At 41.8% G+C, this 21446-nt stretch overlaps 3 protein-coding genes across 4 annotated transcripts; all 3 read left to right on the top strand.

The window, feature by feature from the left end:
- Positions 1 to 5072: 5072 nt before the first annotated feature.
- LOC116360611 (zinc finger protein 41-like) lies at positions 5073 to 10388 on the top strand. Its single transcript, XM_031815556.1, has 2 exons — positions 5073 to 5398; positions 7059 to 10388. Exons 1-2 carry the CDS (start codon positions 5233 to 5235, stop codon positions 8291 to 8293), a joined length of 1401 nt encoding a protein of 466 aa, XP_031671416.1. The 5' UTR covers positions 5073 to 5232; the 3' UTR covers positions 8294 to 10388.
- Positions 10389 to 11578: 1190 nt separating this feature from the next.
- LOC116360519 (protein app1-like) lies at positions 11579 to 13012 on the top strand. The gene is made up of 2 exons (XM_031815225.1): positions 11579 to 11597; positions 12330 to 13012. The coding sequence occupies exons 1-2, from the start codon at positions 11579 to 11581 to the stop codon at positions 13010 to 13012; spliced, it is 702 nt and encodes a 233-aa protein (XP_031671085.1).
- A 1821-nt stretch (positions 13013 to 14833) lies between these two features.
- Positions 14834 to 19134, top strand: LOC116360634 (zinc finger protein 251-like). 2 transcript variants are annotated; one of them, XR_004207035.1, is made up of 2 exons: positions 14834 to 15114; positions 15586 to 15635. XR_004207035.1 is itself a non-coding variant. In XM_031815647.1 (2 exons), the coding sequence occupies exons 1-2, from the start codon at positions 14949 to 14951 to the stop codon at positions 17371 to 17373; spliced, it is 1131 nt and encodes a 376-aa protein (XP_031671507.1). In that variant the 5' UTR covers positions 14834 to 14948; the 3' UTR covers positions 17374 to 19134. The 2 variants fall into 2 exon arrangements, 1 of the variants encoding a protein (XP_031671507.1); XM_031815647.1 differs by lacking the exon at positions 15586 to 15635 and adding an exon at positions 16409 to 19134.
- Positions 19135 to 21446: the final 2312 nt, after the last annotated feature.

The following is a 21446-nucleotide window of genomic DNA, read 5'->3' as shown; positions in this document are numbered from 1 at the left end:
TTTCTGTTGTGAGTCACGTCATCATTGTGTTATCCTTGTTTTGTCTTAGCTCCTTTTTACACCTCTGTGGATGATAACCCTGGTACATAAATCATGGAAACAGGGTTGAACACTGTGGTTTATAACCCTGGTACATACATCATGGAAACAGGGATGAACACTGTGGATGATAACCTTGGTACATAAATCATGGGAACAGGGTTGAACACTGTGGATGATAACCCTGGTACATAAATCATGGAAACAGGGATGAACACTGTGGATGATAACATTGGTACATAAATCATGGAAACAGGGTTGAACACTGTGGATGATAACCCTGGTACATAAATCATGGAAACAGGGTTGAACACTGTGGTTTATAACCCTGGTACATACATCATGGAAACAGGGATGAACACTGTGGATGATAACCTTGGTACATAAATCATGGAAACAGGGTTGAACACTGTGGATGATAACCCTGGTACATAAATCATGGAAACATGGTTGAACACTGTGGGTGATAACCCTGGTACATAAATCATGGAAACAGGGTTGAACACTGTGGATGATAACCCTGGTACATAAATCATGGAAACAGGGTTGAACACTGTGGATGATAACCCTGGTACATACATCATGGAAACAGGGATGAACACTGTGGCTGATAACCCTGGTACATAAATCATGGAAACAGGGGATGCAGACTTGAGTACTGCTGTTGATACTCAAACGGTTAGCTTCATGCTACACTGTTGGCTGGACAGTCACACACACACGCGTGTGTCAGTGTTGCTTCAGTCCTTCACCCCAACCTGGGCTTGAACCAGGGACTCTCCAAAAATATCAACAACTGCCTCCCACGAAGCATCTTTACCTCCACAAAAGCCACGGCCCACGCAGAGTAAAGGAAACAACTACTTCAAGATATCAGATTGAGTAGAATCACCAACGTCAGGTCATTGCATTGGTTTTATTAGTCCTGATTCCTGTCACTAATCAATATGGCTATTTAAGCTCTGAATATCAGCCACCCAACTTGATCAGGAGTTCTCACCAGTCCTTTTGCAAGGTGTTTACACAGGGGGAAATGCACAAGTATTTTAGTTTTTCGCTATGACATTTTATTTACAGATACAGATAGCTTGTCAAAAATGTACAGATACAAACTTGAAACTACTGATCATGACAATAGGATGAAACTCCCATGATTATTCATTCCATATTGTCCATTTTGGGATGAAACTCCCACAATGGGATGAAACTCCCATGATTGTCCATTCCATATTGTCCATTTTGGGATGAAACTCCCACAATGGGATGAAACTCCCATGATTATTCATTCCATATGGTCTATTTTGGGATGAAACTCCCACAATGCGATGAAACTCCCATGATTGTCCATTCCATATTGTCCATTTTGGGAAGAAACTCCCACAATGGGATGAAACTCCCATGATTGTCCATTCCATATTGTCCATTTTGGGATGAAACTCCCACAATGGGATGAAACTCCCATGATTATTCATTCCATATTGTCCATTTTGGGATGAAACTCCCACAATGGGATGAAACTTCCATGATTATTCATTCCATATTGTCCATTTTGGGATGAAACTCCCACAATGGGATGAAACTCCCATGATTATTCATTCCATATTGTCCATTTTGGGATGAAACTCCCACAATGGGATGAAACTCCCATGATTATTCATTCCATATTGTCCATTTTGGGATGAAACTCCCACAATGGGTTGAAACTCCCATGATTATTCATTCCATATTGTCCATTTTGGGATGAAACTCCCACAATGGGATGAAACTCCCATGATTATTCATTCCATAATGTCCATTTTGGGATGAAACTCCCACAATGGGATGAAACTCCCACAATGGGATGAAACTCCCACAATGGGATGAAACTCCCACAATGGGTTGAAACTCCCATGATTATTCATTCCATAATGTCCATTTTACTTTGACCTATCCTGTTTTTATGATATGTTGTTTGTTAACATGGCAACTCATTTTTTATTTGATTGGTTTAAATTTAAGTTATTAAGCTATTTGATTGGAGAGACCTGCATGATGTAAAAAGTGTCCGTCTCATTACATTGTCATACATTTTCTCTCCAACTTGTAGGCTACAGAAAAGGCCACATACTCTTTCTACCATATCCTGAACTCAGCAAAAAAAGAAATGTCCTCTCACTGTCAACTGCGTTTATATTCAGCAAATTTAACATGTGTAAATACAATATTTGTATGAACATAACAAGATGCAACAACTGAGACATAAACTGAACAAGTTCCACAGACATGTCACTAACAGAAATGGAATAATGTGTCCCTGAACAAAGGGGGGGGCTCAAAATCAAAAGTAACAGTCGGTATCTGGTGTGGCCACCAGCTGCATTAAGTACTGCAGTGCATCTCCTCCTCATGGACTGCACCAGATTTGCCAGTTCTTGCTGTGAGATGTTACTATTTTTCCTATTTTTCCAACTTAATTGAGGAAAATAAGAACAATCCTAAATGTATTTTTGATACTGTCGCAAAGCTAACTAAAAAAGCAGCATTCTCCAAGAGAGGATGGCCTTCAATTCAGCAGTGATAAATTCATGAACTTCTTTGAGGAAAAGATCATGATCATCAGAAAGCAAATTACGGACTCCTCTTTAAATCTGCGTATTCCTCCAAAGCTTGGTTGTCCTGAGTCTACACGACACTGCAAGGACCTAGGATCAAGGGAGACACTCAAGTTTTTTAATACTATATCTCTTGACATATTGATGAAAATAATCAAGGCCTCTAAACCTTCAAGCTGCATACTGGACCTTATTCCAACTTCCAAATTCCTTAGTGCTGCTTTTGATACCATCTATCAGCACATTCTTTTGGAGAGATTGGAAACCCAAATTGGTCTACACGGACAAGTTCTGGCCTGGTTTAGATCTTATGGATGGTTTGTCCTCTGACAAATCAACTTTAAATGTTGGTGTTACTCAAGGCTCCATTTTAGGACCACTATTGTTTTCACTACATATTTTACCTCTTGGTGATGTCATTCGGAACATAATGTTAACTTTCACTGCTATGCGACGACACACAGCTGTACATTTTGATGAAACGTGGTGAAGGCCCAAAATGTCCCTCCCTGGAAGCCTGTGTTTCAGACATAAGGAAGTGGATGGCGGCAAATGTTCTACTTCTAAACTCGGACAAAACAGAGATGCTTGTTCTAGGTCCCAAGAAACAAAGAGATCTTCTATTGAATCTGACAATTAATCTTGATGGTTCTACAGTCGTCTCAAATAAAACTGTGAAGGACCTCAGCATTACTCTGGACCCTGATCTCTCTTTTGACAAATATATCAATATTGTTTCAAGGACAGCTTTTTTTCCATCTACAGTTGTGGCCAAAAGTTTTGAGAATGACACAAATATTAATTTTCACAAAGTCTGCTGCCTCAGTTTGTATGATGGCAATTTGCATATACTCCAGAATGTTATGAAGAGTGATCAGATGAATTGCAATTAATTGCAAAGTCCCTCTTTGCCATGCAAATGAACTGAATCACAAAAAAACCATTTCCAATGCATTTCAGCCCTGCCACAAAAGGACATCATGTCAGTGATTCTCTCGTTAACACAGGTGTGAGTGTTGACGAGGACAAGGCTGTAGATCACTCTGTCATGCTGATTGAGTTTGAATAACAGACTGGAAGCTTCAAAAGGAGGGTGGTGCTTGGAATCATTGTTCTTCCTCTATCAACCATGGTTACCTGTGAGGAAACACGTGTCTTCATCATTGCTTTGCACAAAAAGGGCTTCACAGGCAAGGATATTACTGCCAGTAAGATTGCACCTAAATCAACCATTTATCAGATCATCAAGAACTTCAAGGAGAGCGGTTCAATTGTTGTGAAGAAGGCTTCAGGGCGCCCAAGAAAGGCCAGCAAGTGCCAGTACCATCTCCTAAAGTTGATTCAGCTGCGGGGTCGGGGCACCACCAGTACAGATCATGCTTAGGCAGGTGTGAGTGCATCTGCACGCACAGCGAGGCGAATACTTTTGGAGGATGGCCTGGTGTCAAGAACGGCAGCAAAGAAGCCACTTCTCTCCAGGAAAAACATCAGGGACAGACTGATATTCTGCAAAAGGTACAGGGATTGGACTGCTGAGGACTGGGGTAAAGTCATTTTCTCTGATGAATCCCCTTTCCGATTGATTGGGGCATCCGAAAAAAGCTTGTCCGGAGAAGACAAGGTGAGCTCTACCATCAGTCCTGTGTCATGCCAACAGTAAAGCATCCTGAGACCATTCATGTGTGGGGTTGTTTCTCAGCCAAGGGAGTGGGCTCACTCACAATTTTGCCTAAGAACACAGCCATGAATAAAGAATGGTACCAACACATCCTCCGAGAGAAACTTCTCCCAACCATCCAGGAACAGTTTGGTGACGAACAATGCATTTTCCAGCATGATGGAGCACCTTGCCATAAGGCAAAAGGGATAACTAAATGGCTTCGGGAACAAAACATGGATATTTTGGGTCCATGGCCAGGAAACTCCCCAGACCTTAATCCCATTGAGAACTTGTGGTCAATCCTCAAGAGGCGGGTGGACAAACAAAAACCCACAAATTCTGACAAAGTCCAAGCATTGATTATGCCAGAATGCACGCATCAACTTCATGTAATTGTCAATAAAAGCCTTTGACACTTATGAAATGCTTGTAATTATACTTCAGTATTCCATAGTAAAGTCTGACAAAAATATCTAAAGACGCTGAGGCAGCACACTTTGTGAAAATGTATATTCGTGTCATTCTCAAAACTTTTTCCATGACTGTAGTTATATTTCCGTCAGTGGGAGCTGGTGGGTGGAGCTATAGGAGACTATAGGAGATTATAGATTATATAGAAGATTGATTGATTGATTTGGTGATTGTCATGGCTGGAATGGAATAAATGGAACGGATGTGTTTGATACGGTTACAATCCGTCCTCCTGTAGCTCCTCTCACCAGCCTCAACTGATTGACATTATCATTGGTCTGTAGCGTGTAGTAAAAAACCCATCCACAAGGTGATGCTGTGGCGTTTGTTTGGGCTCGCCACCCGCTGACAAAAACGAAAAGACAACGCGGAAGTAAAACTTCGAGCGGGTTTGTTTTGTTCTTGCCCACCATTCTTTCCTCGTGGACGAAGCCATACTAGCTGAATACCCAACTCTCCGTCGACAGAAACATGTCTAAACTACAATTGTTTCGTGTGTTTTTAAATGAGCGTTTAACAGCGGCAGCTTTGGAGATTTTCGGGGTAGTTGAAGAAACGGTAGCGGACTACCAGGAGGAGAATGATCGGCTACGGAGACTGCTGCGGGTCACACCGGAGATAAAACGATGCAGAATAGGTTCGTATGTAGATCTACTGATAGCTAGCAGATCTGCTCAATAAATAAACTGTTTAGGGGTTCAGTGATCATCATTTCAATATGCCTTAACTGTTTGGTAACCGTTTCTAAACCCTGAGGCCCAACATCGTCAGACTTCCGGGAACGCTTGCGAGGCAAGACTTGGCAGACCAGACCGGGGTTTGAGAAGTCAATGAGAGAAGTGAAATATTCCTCCTTAATTGTTCATTTTCTCGATTTCTAAAAGCACAACCTAGATTCAGACGAATGTTTTAAGTAGGTGAACATGTCATTACTACAACCTTATCAAGGGGCAAACTGACACGTTTTGATTTTCGTCAAAAACTAGTTTATATCTAAGAGTTGATGGCTTGCACATGCGCAGTTCGGCGGGAGACTAATGTTGACATTCTCACCTGGGGTGTGCTCAGTTCGCTTGAACCCGATTAAGTGTTTCTGCTAATTAGATTAGCTAGCTAACGTCGTCATGACATTGCCCTACAGGCGTGATCTGGGATTTCTATTGGAGAATCCGTTTCTACATATCTTCCTACCTATCTTTTTCTAATACCATTGCTAAAACACATTCTCATTAAAACCAGTAAATCATTCCACTTTATAAATGAACTTGTATTATTTTTTACATTAGATAATAAGCTATTTATTTCTAACGTTTATTGATAAGTAATTGAAGTAGATTCTAGTTGATCAATTATTTAATTGGATTTTTTTTGTTAACTTGAATCTACTTCCCCAGAGGCCTTAATTGAATCAATAATGAAGTGGGGTTACCCTGCCTGTTTTGGTAAAAAGGTGATGATGAGCCTGGAGAAATGAAACCACTCTCAAATTCATAGACTGAGATATGGATGTAAGGACTGACCATCCATGATATCAACATTAAAATATAAGCTTGTTAACTCCAATGTTTGTAGACAATGTAAATATAGCCTCAAAAACATGGTTGGAACTATGTGTTCTGATGGGGGATGACAGTTGAACTATGTGTTCTGATGGGGGATGACAGTTCAACTATGTGTTCTGATGGGGGATGACAGTTAATGTGATGTGTTCTGATGGGGGATGACAGTTGAACTATGTGTTCTGATGGGGGATGACAGTTCAACTATGTGTTCTGATGGGGGATGACAGTTCAACTATGTGTTCTGATGGGGGATGACAGTTGAACTATGTGTTCTGATGGGGGATGACAGTTGAACTATGTGTTCTGATGGGGGATGACAGTTGAACTATGTGTTCTGATGGGGGATGACAGTTCAACTATGTGTTCTGATGGGGGATGACAGTTGAACTATGTGTTCTGATGGGGGATGACAGTTGAACTATGTGTTCTGATGGGGGATGACAGTTGAACTATGTGTTCTGATGGGGGATGACAGTTCAACTATGTGTTCTGATGGGGGATGACAGTTCAACTATGTGTTCTGATGGGGGATGACAGTTCAACTATGTGTTCTGATGGGGGATGACAGTTCAACTAAGCTCATGAGGCATTTATACATTCTATTCTTCAAGAATCATTTATAAGTCAAAACAGTTATGTAGCAATTAAGGATTCTAGCTTTAACTTCTAATTGACCCCAACCCTGATGTCTAAAAGCTGTATAGATAACCTATGCTCCTCTCTCCTTTCCTCCAGACTACCTGCAGCTCTCTGTCTCTGAGGAGGGGGTTCTCCCTGATCAGCAGCACTGTGAGCAGGAGTGGAGCCCCAGTCTGGGGCAGGAGAACCCAGAGCTTCCACAGATTAAAGAGGAACAGGAGGAACTCAGGACCAGTCAGGAGGAAGACCAGCTTCAAGGGCTGGAGGCTGATATCATAGAGTTCAAATTCACTCCTTCCTGTGTGAAAAATGAATGTGATCAGGAGGACCCACTTCAGTCCTTGACTCTTCCCCAAACCCAGACTGTGGAGAACAGAGAGAGTGATCCTAAACAAGTGGTTCTCACACCTTTTGTTACTGTGACCCACCTTAAGGGTCTCAACATTCCCTGTGACCCTCCAGATAATCAAAACAATGCCTCCAGCCACAGCTCAGCCGTAAGCAGAAACCCAGTAGGACTTGACAGCAGCCCACCATTGGATCCCAGCCCATCATTGGATCCAAACCCATTGATGGGGGAACACTGTTTCAAACCCAGCACCATGTCTAGAAAAACTCACCACTGCCGTGACTGTGGTGAAATGTTTGCTCTGAAAGCTGACCTGAAGAGTCATGTGACTCTCGCCATGCAGAGACCCAGCGAATGCCGCGTCTGCAGAAAACACTACAACTCCAGCTGTAAACTGACGGCCCATGTCCGACTCTGTCGCGGCAGGAAACCCTGCACCAGCCCTGTTTGTAGCAAGAACTTCAAACTCAAAGCAGATCTGTCCAAGCACATGAGGATTCACACAGGGGAGAAATCATTTAGTTGTGGAGACTGTGGGAAGCGCTTCAATCGCAAGGGGAACCTTACTGATCATATTCCGATTCACACAGGAGAGAAAGCATTTAGCTGTGCTGACTGCGGAAAAAGATTCAGTCAGAAGGGGACCCTACGGAAGCATAGACTGACTCACACAGGAGAGAAACAATTTATCTGTGGAGACTGTGGGAAAAGCTTCTATCAGAGAGGGGACCTAAGTAGGCATATACGGACTCACACAGGAGAGAAACTTTTTATATGTGGTGACTGTGGGAAAAGCTTCAATTTGAAGGGGAACCTAAAGAAGCATGAACTGACTCACACAGAAGATAAACCATTTAGCTGTGCTGACTGTGGGAAAAGTTTCAATCACAAGTCTAACTTACTGACGCATGTTAAAAACATCCACAAAGGAGGAAAACAGGAGGAAATGTTAAGGAACTGTTTAGTCACAAGATTAGAATAAAAAGGCAGGATGTGGACAATACTCTGAGTACACGCTCATAGACTCACATCTATTGGTTGGTGGAGGACAGCATGATGATACCTCTCCTAGGGACCTGCTCTCCATGCTTCAGGATTAAAGTTCCTCTGGTCTCTGATCTATTCTATTGGTAACCTGCTGTTTCTCTCCACAGTGCTCTGCTACTCTCTGGTCTAGTTACTTTACATCTGTCTGGAGGGAGAGATAGAGGTCACAGAATGAGGTTTCTAGTCTCAACACTCTCCAAGGCTTTTTAGAGGAAAATACCTTTTTAGAAGAAAATACCTCTAACAGTGTCACAGCTAACCCGTTTGTAAAATGTATGCCCTTTGGATAAAATCTCCTGCTAAATGGCATATACAATGGAGTCTGAACTGATTGACGTCCTTGATAAATATGAGCAATCATGACTGTATAAAATAAATCATTCAAATGCTGAGCTATTTTGTATGCTTAAAAAAAATGGGAAAGTATATTATTTTAAATGAATATAAATGCTCATAGAAATATATTTTTTCTCTCAAAAGAGTGGTGGTAAACATTGACACCCCTGAAGATTGTAATAAATAAAGTAGATGAAATACGAAATCGAGCCTGTGACTCTATGAACTCTACAAAAGTTTGTTTTCGTTTCAGATTATTTTGTGCCCAGTAGAAATGAATGGTAAATAATGTTGTCATTTTGGAGTCCGTTTTATTGCAATAAGAATACCTTTTGGGGGAAAATTGTATAAAATAATACCTTATAGCTCAGTATTTGAATGATTTATTTTATACATTATTGCTAATCTTTATCAAAGATAATTTGATAATCAATTATTGTAGATCCCACTGTATTATGAACTCAGTGGCGACACTTCTGCTTTCCTACCACTAGATGGCACTGTTTAAGATGTCTCCCCACTAGATTGCCCTGTTTAAGATGTGACTGCAGTATCTCAGTATATCAAACCTTACTAAACACATTGTATTACAACCAAACAAGCTCATGCTAAACTGAACCAGACATGACTGACCTGGACTGACCCTGGGAATGAGGGGAGATGTTGTAGATGTTGTGTACTGTGGGGTCAGAGGTGACTGTAAATCAGGATTAGGTTCACAACACCAGGAGAGTCAAAGTAAACAGGTGTGTGTTATCCAGATTGACCACAATGTGGAGGAGTGGGACTTTCACTGTATGCATTAGTCTACTACAATAGAAAGAGGTGTAGATGAGGTATCTGCTTAAATGCTCCCAGAAAGAGGACATCTTTTGTCTTGCACAACAGGACATTATAGAGAGAGAGTCACAACACTCTCCTGTTTCTCTCTACTAGATCTAAACTCTAGGAAAAAAGAAACATCCCTTTTTCAGGACTCTGTCATTCAAAGATAATTCAGAAAAGTCCAAATAACTTCACAGATCTTCATTGTAACGGGTTTTTAACACTTTTTTTTTGCTGAGTTTAGTATCCTGTGGAATGAAACAGAAGTCAGTGTTCTGGGAACAGTATTTTTTCTCCTCTCTCTCTAGGCCGTCCTGTCCTGTGCATGAGTGTGACTGTCTTGGGGGGAAAAGTCAATAATTCCTTTTGAAAGGTAATGTGAAAAAAGCTAGCCAAAATCAAGGTGGACAGTTCAGGAATTCTTAAGTCGGAACAATCCTTGTTCAGCAGGAAACATTATTTTTATAGTTGAAAAAAATAGATTTTGTTGCATTATTTGAGTAAAACAATGTAGGGGAATTTGATCATATTTGTAGTATTATTAATTTCCATGTCTGTACTTTGCTCTTGTCTGGAGTAAATGATCCCAAATTCAAACCATCAAAGTATTTTAAAATTCTAAAAACAAACAATAATAAATGTTAACTAAAAGTATCATATATAGATCCTTGTAATAATCCTGTCTGACTTGAAATAATATTTATCTCAAAACTGTGATTCCTAAAAAACGTGTCCGGAGATTAGGTCAACTCATTCAGATTTGTCTAAAATGAATCAGGAATGAGCAAGGACTCCTTCTTCATCTCCTCATTACTTGCAGTGCAACAAGACCAGTGTGTTCTGTTCTAAACTTTTGATAGATTTAAACACATAAGATTGAAATCACCATATTCACAACCATAAACTATCACCTCCATCTCCCTGATAGAATAGTATATTTGGTTCAAACATGTTGAAGCAACTGAGGAAAAAGAAAATTGCTACTTTGCATACCACTTGAATGAAGAAACATAACATTTTTGTCAACTCTGTATAACATCAGATTTTTGGATGTTCACCATTCTTTCCTCGTGGATGTAAACATACTAGCTGAATACCAAACTCTCCGTTGACTGAAACATGTCAAAACTACAGTTGTTTCGTGTGTTTTTAAATGAGCGTTTAAGCGCGGCAGCTGGCGAGATTTTTGGGGCAGTTGAAGAAACGGTAGCGGAGTACCACGAGGAGAATGATCGGAGACTGCTGCGGATCACACCGGAGATAAAACTATGTAGAATAGGTTCGTATGTAGATCTTCAGATGGCTACAATGAACAAAAATATGGACGCAACAATTTCTAAGATTTTACTGAGTTACAGACCATATAAGGAATTCAATCAATTAGGCCTAATCTATGGATTTCACATGAATGGGAATGCAAATATGCATATGTTGGTCACAGATACCGTTAAAAAAAAGTGTGTGGGTTGGGGGGTAAATCAGAAAACCAGTCAGTATCTGGTGTGGCCACCAAATTGTATTTGTCACATTCGCAGAATACTTAATTTACAGGCCATTAAACCAAAAATGCATTTAAGAAAAAGAGGTTAGTTAAAATATTTACAGAGCTGCAATAAAATAACAGTAGCGAGGCTATATACAGGGGGTACCGGTACAGAGTCAATGTGTGGGGGCACAGGTTAGTTGAAGTAATAAGTATATGTTGTGACTATGCCTAGATATCATGGTCCAAACACACTAAGACAGCTGTGAAGAGGGCATGACAAAGCCTCTTCCCCCTCAGGAGTCTGAAAACATTTAGCGTGGGTCCTCATCCTCAAAAGGTTCCAGAGCTGCACCATCGAGAGCATCCTGACTGGTTGCATCGGGCCAGGCTTCCTGCTATCCAGGGCCTCTATACCAGGCGGTGTCAGAGGAAGGCTCTAAAAATTGTCAGACTCCAGCCACCCTAGTCATAGACTGTTCTCTCTGCTACCGCAAGGCAGGCGGTACAGGAGCACCAAGTCTAGGTCCAAAAGGCTTCTTAACAGCTTCTACCCCCAAGCCATAAGACTCCTAAATGGCTAACCAGCAAGCAGGTGTGTTGTTACCAACCCTTACCACCTGGGGGTGGCCCGTCAGGAAGTCCAGGATCCAGTTGTAGAGGGAGGTGTTTAGTCAGGATCCTTAGCTTAGTGATGAGCTTTGAGGGCACTATGGTGTTGAACGCTGAGGTGTAGTCAATGAACAGCATTCTCACATAGGTGTTCCTTTTGTCTAGGTGGGAAAGGGCAGTGTGGAGGGCAATAGAGATTGCATCATCTGTGGATCTGTTGGGGTGGTATGCAAATTGGAGTGGTTCTAGGGTTTCTGAGATAATGTTCTAGGGTTTCTGAGATAATGGTGTTGATGTGAGCCATGACCAGCTATATAAACCACATCCTCTGCAAACACGCCTTGAATCCATGTGTTTGACATGTGGGAGGGGACCAGTATGATCCAACTTTATCAATGTAGAAGCAACAGTCATTTCTCATACTTTGGTCTGGTTTCCTTCAAATATCAGTTTCATGAAAAACAGATTAAAGAGGAACAGGAGGAACTCGGGACCAGTCAGGAGGAAGATCAGCTTCAAGGGCTGGAGGCTGATATCAAATTCACTCCTTCCTGTATGAAAAGTGAATGTGATAAGGAGGACCCACCTCAGTCCTTGACCCTTCCCCAAAACCAGACTGTGGAGAACAGAGAGAGTGACCCTAAACAAGTGGAACTCACACATTTTCTTACTGTGACCCACCTTAAGTGTCTCTACATTTCCTGTGACCCTCCAGAGGATCAAAACAATGCCTCTAGCCACAACTCATCTGTAAGCAGAATCGTAGTAGGACTTGACGGCAGCCCACCATTGGATCCCAGCCTTCCATTGGATCCCAGCCTTCCATTGGATCCCAGCCCACCATTGGATCCCAGCCTTCCATTGGATCCCAGCCCACCATTGGATCCCAGCCCACCATTGGATCCCAGCCCACCATTGGATCCCAGCTTTCCATTGGATCCCAGCCCACCATTGGATCCCAGCCTTCCATTGGATCCCAGCCTTCCATTGGATCCCAGCCTTCCATTGGATCCCAGCCTTCCATTGGATCCCAGCCCACCATTGGATCCCAGCCCACCATTGGATCCCAGCCCTCCATTGGATCCCAGCCTTCCATTGGATCCCAGTCCTCCATTGGATCCCAACCCATCGATGGCGGAACATTGTTTCAAACCCAGCACGTCTAGAAAAACTCACCACTGCCGTGACTGTGGTGAAATGTTTGCTCTGAAAGCTGACCTGAAGAGTCATGTGACTCTCTACTTCTGCAGAAAACGATACAACTCCACCTGTAAGCTGAAGGCCCATGTCCGCTTCTGTCAAAGTGGAAAACTCTGCACCTGTTCTATTTATGGCAAGACTTTCAAACTCAAAGGAGATCTGTCCAAGCACATGAGGATTCACACAGGGGAGAAATAATTTAAGTGTGGTCACTGTGGGATAAGCTTTGCTTGAAAGCAACACGTAACAATGCACATGGTGACTCACACAGGAGAGAAACCATTTAGCTGTGGTGACTGCGGGAAATGTTTCAGTTATAAACGGACCTTATCTTTACATATGCTGACTCACACAGGAGAGAAATCATGACTGTGGGAAATGTTTCAGTTATAAACGGACCTTATCTTTACATATGCTGACTCACACAGGAGAGAAACCATGACTGTGGGAAAGTTTTAATCAGAAGGGGAGCCTAGGGACCATAAACTGATTCTGTGACATCTATTTCTCCCTCCAGACAGATGTAAAGTAACTAGACCAGAGAGTAGCAGAGAGCACTGTGGAGAGAAACAGCAGGTTACCAATAGAATAGATCAGAGACCAGAGAAACTTTAATCCTGAAGCATGGAGAGCAGGTCCCTAGGAGAGGTATCATCGTATTGTCCTCCACCAACCAATAGATGTGAGTCTATGAGCGTGTACTCAGTCTCTCAACACTCTCCGGGGCTTTTTAGAGGAAAATACTGCCTTTTCAGGTCATGTCACAAGTCTGACAGTGGCACTGCTAATGAACTCAGTGCTGACATTTCTCCTTTCTCCCCACTAGATGGCTCTGTTGGACATGTTACCCATTACTTAACACACACACTGTATTACAGCTAAACAGGACCAGACATGACTGACCATAAGGGGATGTCATCGAATAGATGTTGTGTACTGCGGGGTCAAGGGTGACTGTAAAATTATTTGGTTGTCAACACCAGGAGTGTCAAAGTACAAACATGTATGTTATCCAGATTTATCCCAATGTGAAGGAGTATACATTAATACAATAGAAAGGTGTAGATGAGGTATCTGCTTAAATGTTCCCAGAAAGAGGACTTATTTCATTCTATACATACAGGCTTCTAGACTAATGCATGTTGAGTAAATAAAACTAAACACATGTTTGCTCCTCAGTGTCCCTCTGATTAAGAGGTGTCTGCATCACATCCTACTGCAGCAAAAGGACATCTTAAGGGTTGATGTATAACTATAAATGTTGTTTTAAGTTCTGAATCTAGAAAGACATGCCAAAATGCCCGCCGTCCGGTAATTCGATCATGATTACTAAGTTTAGATAGCTAAGCCGTTAAACTAATTTACCAGTCTAAAAAATGTTAGCTGACATAAGATAATTGAGTGACTGTCAGTGGCTGATATATCAAGAGAGAAACTGCTGATGCACAACTACATTTCAATATTGCACCTTGTGTATTTTACTACATTACATTAGATATTATAACGCCCAACAATTAGTGGAGACCCCAACTGAATTTTTAAAAATGATTTAACTGCTTACGGAAATTGATCTGAGGGCCTTCAAAAGGCTGGGTCACCAGTTAACCATCCCTGATATAGTACTATTAAATAAAACAAAACGTTTGGAGATTTGTATTACATATTTGAATAATCTAATGTTAGAATGACACAATCAAGGACTTTAAACAGTTGTTGGACAATAAATGTAAACATGAACTTCCTTTTATGGGGTTAGATGGAGTTGACATAAATCCACTTAGTTGCATTTTCAGAAAACATCCTAATTTTTTTCATGTATATCTGGTTCATCAAAATGTATATTTCAAATGTTGTTTATATGAAGAAAAATATTTGTGTGAAAAAGGTGGAGTTTGTCCCGTCTTTCAAGAATCCCTGAGCTACAGCATCTATTCCCAGTATCATTGGTCTGTAGCCTGTAGTAAAACCCGATCACCATGGGGGCGCTGTGATTTGTTTCTGGTCTCGTTTCCCGCTGACAAAAACAGAACAAAACAATACGGAAGTAAAACGGTAGGGAGAGTTTGTTTGGGTTTGTTTGTCCTCGTCCGCGAAAACATACATGCTGAATACCCAACTTTCAGTCGACTAAAACATGTCTAAACTCCAGTCGTTTCGTGTGTTTTTAAATGAGCGTTTAACGGCGGCAGCTGTGGAGATTTTCGGGGCAGTTGAAGAAACGGTAGCGGAGTACCACGAGGAGAATGATCGGTTACGGAGACTGCTGCGGATCACACCGGAGATAAAACTATGTAGGATAGGTTCGTATGTAGATCTTCAGATGGCTACGCTGAACAAAAATATAAATACATTTAACAATTTCTAACATTTTACTAAGTTACAGTTAACATAAGGAATTAAATCAATTGAAATAAATTCATTGTGCCCTAATCTATGGATTTCACATTAACGGGAATGCAGATATCCATCTGTTGGTCACATATATCTTAAAAAGGTAGGGGGGGGGGGGTTGATCAGAAATCTGTTCAGATCTGGTGTGACCACAATTTTATTTGTAACTGTAGCGAGGCTATATACAGGGGGTACCGGTACAGAGTCAGTGTGGGGGGCACATGTTAGTCGAGGTAATTGAGGCAATATGTACATGTAGATAGAGTTAAAGTGAGTATGCATAGATATCATGGTCCAAACACACTAAAACAGTTGTGAAGAGGGCACGACAAAGCCTATTCCACCTCAGGAGACTGAACATATTTTGTAATTGTCCTCAGATCCTCAAAAGGTTCTACAGCTGGACCATCGAGAGCATCCTGACTGGTTGCATTACTGCCTGGTATGGCAACTGCTCGGGGCCAAGCTTCCTGCCATCCAGGACCTCTATACCAGACGGTGTCAGAGGAAGGCCCTAAAAATTGTCAGACTTCAGCCACCCTAGTCATAGACTGTTCTGTCTGTTAATGCACAGCAAGCGGTACTGGAGTACCAAATCTAGGTCCAAAAGGCTTCCTAACAGCTTTTACTCCCAACCCATGGATTTGTTGGGGCGGTATGCAAATTGGTGTGGGTCTAGGGTTTGGTGTTGATGTGAGCCATGACCAGCTATATAAACCACGCCCCTCTGCAAACACGACTTCTCCGATGTTTGTGACAATGCAGTACTTATTTAAAGAGAAGAGAATATTATGTTAGCACACATTAAAATTAAGTGATGTCACCTTGTCCCCTTAATAATGAGTCCAAGTGTTTGACATGGGGGAGGGAACCAGTAACTTTATGATCAGACTTTATCAATGTAGAAGCAACAGTCATTTTCACACTTTGGTCATCATACTTTAATCTGGTTTCCTTCAAATATCATCCAATTTCATGAAACACATACTTCTGACTGCTCATGGCCTTTAACTATCCACGTGCTCTGGCAGAGTTCCTGGTCACATGCTGTTTTCAATTAGAGAAATTGGTTCTTGAGTTCAGTTCTGCTTTAAGAAGATGCATTTTAGAAATAGGTGGGATTTATGACTGTGGCTGTGCCAGCTAGTGACGACTGTCTAAAGGCTCTATAGATAACCTTTGCTCCTCGCTCCTTTCCTCCAGACTCCCTGCAGCTCTCTGTCTCTGAGGAGGAGGTTCTCCCTGAGCAGCAGCACTGTGAGCAGGAGTGGAGCCCCAGTCTGGGGCAGGAGAACCCAGAGCTTCCACAGATTAAAGAGGAACAGGAGGAACTCAGGACCAGTCAGGAGGAAGACCAGCTTCAAGGGCTGGAGGCTGATTTCAAAATCACTCCTTCCTGTGTGAAAAGTGAATGTGACCAGGAGGACCCATTTCAGTCCTTCACTTCTCCCCAAACCCAGACTGTGGAGAACAGAGAGAGTGATCCTAAACAAGTGGTTCTCACACCTTTTGTTACTGTGACCCACCTTAAGGGTCTCAACATTCCCTGTGACCCTCCAGATAATCAAAACAATGCCTCCAGCCACAGCTCCACCTTAAGCAGCGACCCAGCGGCACTTGACAGCAGCCCATCGTTGGATCCCAGCCCATCGATGGCGGAACATTCTTCCAGCACGTCTAGAAAAACTCACCACTGCTGTGAATGTGGTGAAAACTTTGCTCTGAAAGCTGACCTGCAGAGGCATATGACTCTCTACAAGAAGAGACTCCGTGAATGCAGTTTCTGCAGAAAACGCTGCACCTCCACCTGTAAACTAAAGGCCCATATCCGCCTCTGTCACAGTGGGAGACCCTGCACCTGCCCTGTTTGTGCCAAGACCTTCAAACTCAAAGGATATCTGTCCAAGCACATGAGGATTCACACAGGAGTGGGAGAGAAACCATTTAGCTGTGGAGACTGTGGGAAAAGCTTTAATTTGAAGGGGAACCTAAAGAACCATATGTTGACTCACACAGGAAATAAATCATTTAGCTGTGGAGACTGTGGGAAAAGCTTCATTCATAAGTGGAACCTAAGGAGCCATATGCTGACTCACACAGGAGAGAAAGCATTTAGCTGTGGAGACTGGGAAAAGCTTCAATCAGGAGGGGAACCTACGGATCCATAAACGGACTCACACAGGAGGGAAACCATTTAGCTGTGATAACTGTGGGAAAAGCTTTAATCAGAAGGGGTCCCTAAAGAAGCATAAACTGACTCACACAGGAGAGAAACCATTTAGCTGTGGTGACTGTGGGAAAAGCTTCAATCAGAAGGGGAACCTAAGAAACCATAAACTCACTCACACAGGAGAGAAACCATTTAGCTGTAATGATTGCGGGAAAAGCTTCACTCAAAAGTCTAACTTACTGACGCATGTGAAAAAAATACACAAAGGAGGAAAACAGGATTAAAACTGAAAGAAAGAACATTATGACAAAGATCTATTTAGTCACAAGATGAACTTAAAAAGTCAGGATGTGGACGATTCTGAGTACACGCTCAGACAAACATAGCTGGAATAAGTAAATGAAGTCTGAGAGAATGGTCAGATTAACTGATGACTAAAATATTAGTGCAGATGGCATTGTTTTGTTACGTGCATAGATGTATTATAGGTAATGAATGAGTAGGGAACTTCTGAAATTCTACAGATTTTGTGGCACAGCAGGAATACACACAAACCAAAAAGTAAAATAATGGAATTAAGGAATATATAAATATTAGGACGAGCCATGTCAGAGTGGCATAGACTAAAATACACTAGAACAGAATATATTATATACATATGAGATGAGTAAAGCTGCATGTAAATATTAGGACGAGCCATGTCAGAGTGGCATTGACTAAAAGACACTAGAACAGAATATATTATATACATATGAGATGAGTAAAGCAGTATGTAAATATTATTAAAGTGACTAGTGTTCCATTATGCAAGTGGCCAGTGAATTCATGTCTATGTATATAGGGCAGCAGCCTCTAAGGTTCAGGGTTAGGTAACTGGGTGGAAGCCGCCTAGGGGAACATTCTCAAATATGTGGGTGTAAAACACTGTTAAAAGCACTGTTTGTGTAGGGGTGGCTGTCCCTAGCATTGCCAAAAGACAAAGAGCTGTGACTGGATCAGTGGTTCACCAATCAGGGCCTTGATGGGCTTGGCAACAGTAACAAAGGGTGATGTGTAATGAAACTAGGGTGCGTGTGCCCTGGGTAAACAATTTTTTTGGGGGGGGGGATTGGGCATTTCTTTATGAGCATCGGGTAACGTCCTCGGAACAAACCGGGAACTAGACAAAAACCTCCAGGAGAGAGCATGGCACAACGTCCCATGAACCTTTAGGGACCATGACACAACATCCCAATAATTCCTTAAAAACGTCCTCGAGACCAGCCAGGAATTAGACAGATCCTCTAGGGAACCATGACACAACGTCCTGACGACTTTAGGCGACCATTTTGTGACATCCTGGGAGGTCCCAACGACTCATTGTTTACATGGAAGTTATGTTATTCATTAAACAAGTAACATTTACTTTTTTTATTAACCCATGTTTTTTTTACAGTTTTTCTGCTACAAAAGTGTGCAATGCTGTGATCAAGGCAAAAGGGGGGCTACTTTGAAGAATCTCAGATATAAAATATATTTTGATTTGTTTAACACTTTTTTTGGTTACTACATGATTCCATATGTGTTAGTTCATAGTTTTGATGTCTTCACTATTATTCTACAACGTATAAAATAGAACAAATAAAACCCGCAGGAATTAGTAGGTCTGGTACTGTACAGTCGGCCAAAAGGTTTGAGAATGACACAAATATTAATTTCACAAAGTTTGCTGCTTCAGTGTCTTTAGATATTTTTGTCAGATGTTACTATGGAATACTGAAGTATAACTACAAGCATTTCATAAGTGTCAAAGCCTTTTATTGACAATTACATGAAGTTGATGTAAAGAGTCAATATTTGCAGTGTTGACCCTTCTTTTTCAAGGCCTCTGCAATCCGCCCTGGCATGCTGTCAATTAACTTCTGGGCCACATCCTGACTGATGGCAGCCCATTCTTGCGTAATTAATGCTTGGAGTTTGTCAGAATTTGTGGGTTTTTGTTTGTCCACCCACCTCTTGAGGATTGACCACAAGTTCTCAATGGGTTTAAGGTCTGGAGTTTCCTGGCCATGGACCCAAAATATTTATGTTTTGGTCCCCGAGTCACTTATCAATTTTGCCTTATGGCAAGGTGCTCCATCATGCTGGAAAATACATTGTTCGTCGCCAAACTGTTCCTGGGAGAAGTTGCTCTCGGAGGATGTGTTGGTACCATTCTTTATTCATGGCTGTGTTCTTAGGCAAAATTGTGAGTGAGCCCACTCCCTTGGCTGAGAAGCAACCCCACACATGAATGGTATCAGGATGCTTTACTGTTGGCATGACACAGGACTGATGGTAGCGTTCACCTTGTCTTCGCCGGACAAGCTTTTTTCCGGATGCCCCAAACAATCGGAAAGGGGATTCATCAGAGAAAATGACTCTACCCCAGTCCTCAGCAGTCCAATCCCTGTACCTTTTGAAGAATATCAAAGCAATGATGAAGACACGTGTTTCCTTGCAGGTAACCATGGATGACAGAGGAAGAACAATAATTCCAAGCACCACCCTCCTTTTGAAGCTTCCAGTCTGTTATTCGAACTCAATCAGCATGACAGAGTGATCTCTGGCCTTGTCCTCGTCAACACTCACACCTGTGTTACCGAGAGAATCATTGACATGATGTCAGCTGGTCCTTTTGTGGCAGGGCTGAAATGCAGTGGAAATGTTTTTGGGGGATTCAGTTCATTTGAATGGCAAATGATCACTCTTCATAACATTCTGGAGTATATGCAAATTGCCATCCTCCAAACTGAGGTAGCAGACTTTGTGAAAATTAATATATGTAATTCTCAACACTTTTGGCCACGACTGCACATACAGTAATTACAGAATAATACATGACTGAACATAGACTCCTTACTCCCACCCTCAGCCACTCTCAGCCTATCGCCATAGACCACCGTCGTTTGGTTTACATGTGCAATATATTTTTGAATTGTGCTGTGATGTTTTATATACATTTTGAACCTTTCTAATCGTATAGTATCCACAGATTGTGAGCCAGAGATGTCAACTTTTACTACCAGTAATATTATTTGACTGACTGTGGCTTTCCAAATTGCCCAACACTGCTATTTGTAAGGTTCATTTTAAATGAATGTTGTTGTTTTTTTTTACCATTCCTGAACCTGTGACCAGAGACAAGCTACATAGGGGCAATACCAAAATAAATGATGTACGGAGTCTGTCTCTGCAGCCAAATCTACAGAGTTGAGATTATTGTATGCCCCATATACAGTGCCTTGCGAAAGTATTCGGCCCCCTTGAACTTTGCGACCTTTTGCCACATTTCAGGCTTCAAACATAAAGATATAAAACTATTTTTTTGTGAAGAATCAACAACAAGTGGGACACAATCATGAAGTGGAACGACATTTATTGGATATTTCAAACTTTTCTAACAAATCAAAAACTGAAAAATTGGGCGTGCAAAATTATTCAGCCCCCTTAAGTTAATACTTTGTAGCGCCACCTTTTGCTGCGATTACAGCTGTAAGTCGCTTGGGGTATGTCTCTATCAGTGTTGCACATCGAGAGACTGACATTTTTTCCCATTCCTCCTTGCAAAACAGCTCGAGCTCAGTGAGGTTGGATGGAGAGCATTTGTGAACAGCAGTTTTCAGTTCTTTCCACAGATTCTCGATTGGATTCAGGTCTGGACTTTGACTTGGCCATTCTAACACCTGGATATGTTTATTTTTGAACCATTCCATTGTAGATTTTGCTTTATGTTTTGGATCATTGTCTTGTTGGAAGACAAATCTCCATCCCAGTCTCAGGTCTTTTGCAGACTCCATCAGGTTTTCTTCCAGAATGGTCCTGTATTTGGCTCCATCCATCTTCCCATCAATTTTAACCATCTTCCCTGTCCCTGCTGAAGAAAAGCAGGCCCAAACCATGATGCTGCCACCACCATGTTTGACAGTGGGGATGGTGTGGTCAGGGTGATGAGCTGTGTTGCTTTTACGCCAAACATAACGTTTTGCATTGTTGCCAAAAAGTTCAATTTTGGTTTCATCTGACCAGAGCACCTTCTTCCACATGTTTGGT

Source organism: Oncorhynchus kisutch, unplaced genomic scaffold (genome assembly GCF_002021735.2).
Source record: "Oncorhynchus kisutch isolate 150728-3 unplaced genomic scaffold, Okis_V2 Okis09a-Okis19a_hom, whole genome shotgun sequence".
In the NCBI taxonomy this organism is placed as follows: domain Eukaryota; kingdom Metazoa; phylum Chordata; class Actinopteri; order Salmoniformes; family Salmonidae; genus Oncorhynchus; species Oncorhynchus kisutch.
This window is presented reverse-complemented; position numbering and strand designations above follow the sequence as displayed.

What these genes read in the sequence shown, in the direction of transcription:
- LOC116360611 (XM_031815556.1), top strand. Translation starts at nt 5,233, where the DNA reads ATGTCTAAACTACAATTGTTTCGTGTGTTTTTAAATGAGCGTTTAACA. An exon ending in GATAAAACGATGCAGAATAG is followed by an intron (nt 5,399 to 7,058) that starts GTTCGTATGTAG and finishes CCTTTCCTCCAG; the next exon opens with ACTACCTGCAGCTCTCTGTC.
- LOC116360634 (XM_031815647.1), top strand. Translation starts at nt 14,949, where the DNA reads ATGTCTAAACTCCAGTCGTTTCGTGTGTTTTTAAATGAGCGTTTAACG. An exon ending in GATAAAACTATGTAGGATAG is followed by an intron (nt 15,115 to 16,408) that starts GTTCGTATGTAG and finishes CCTTTCCTCCAG; the next exon opens with ACTCCCTGCAGCTCTCTGTC.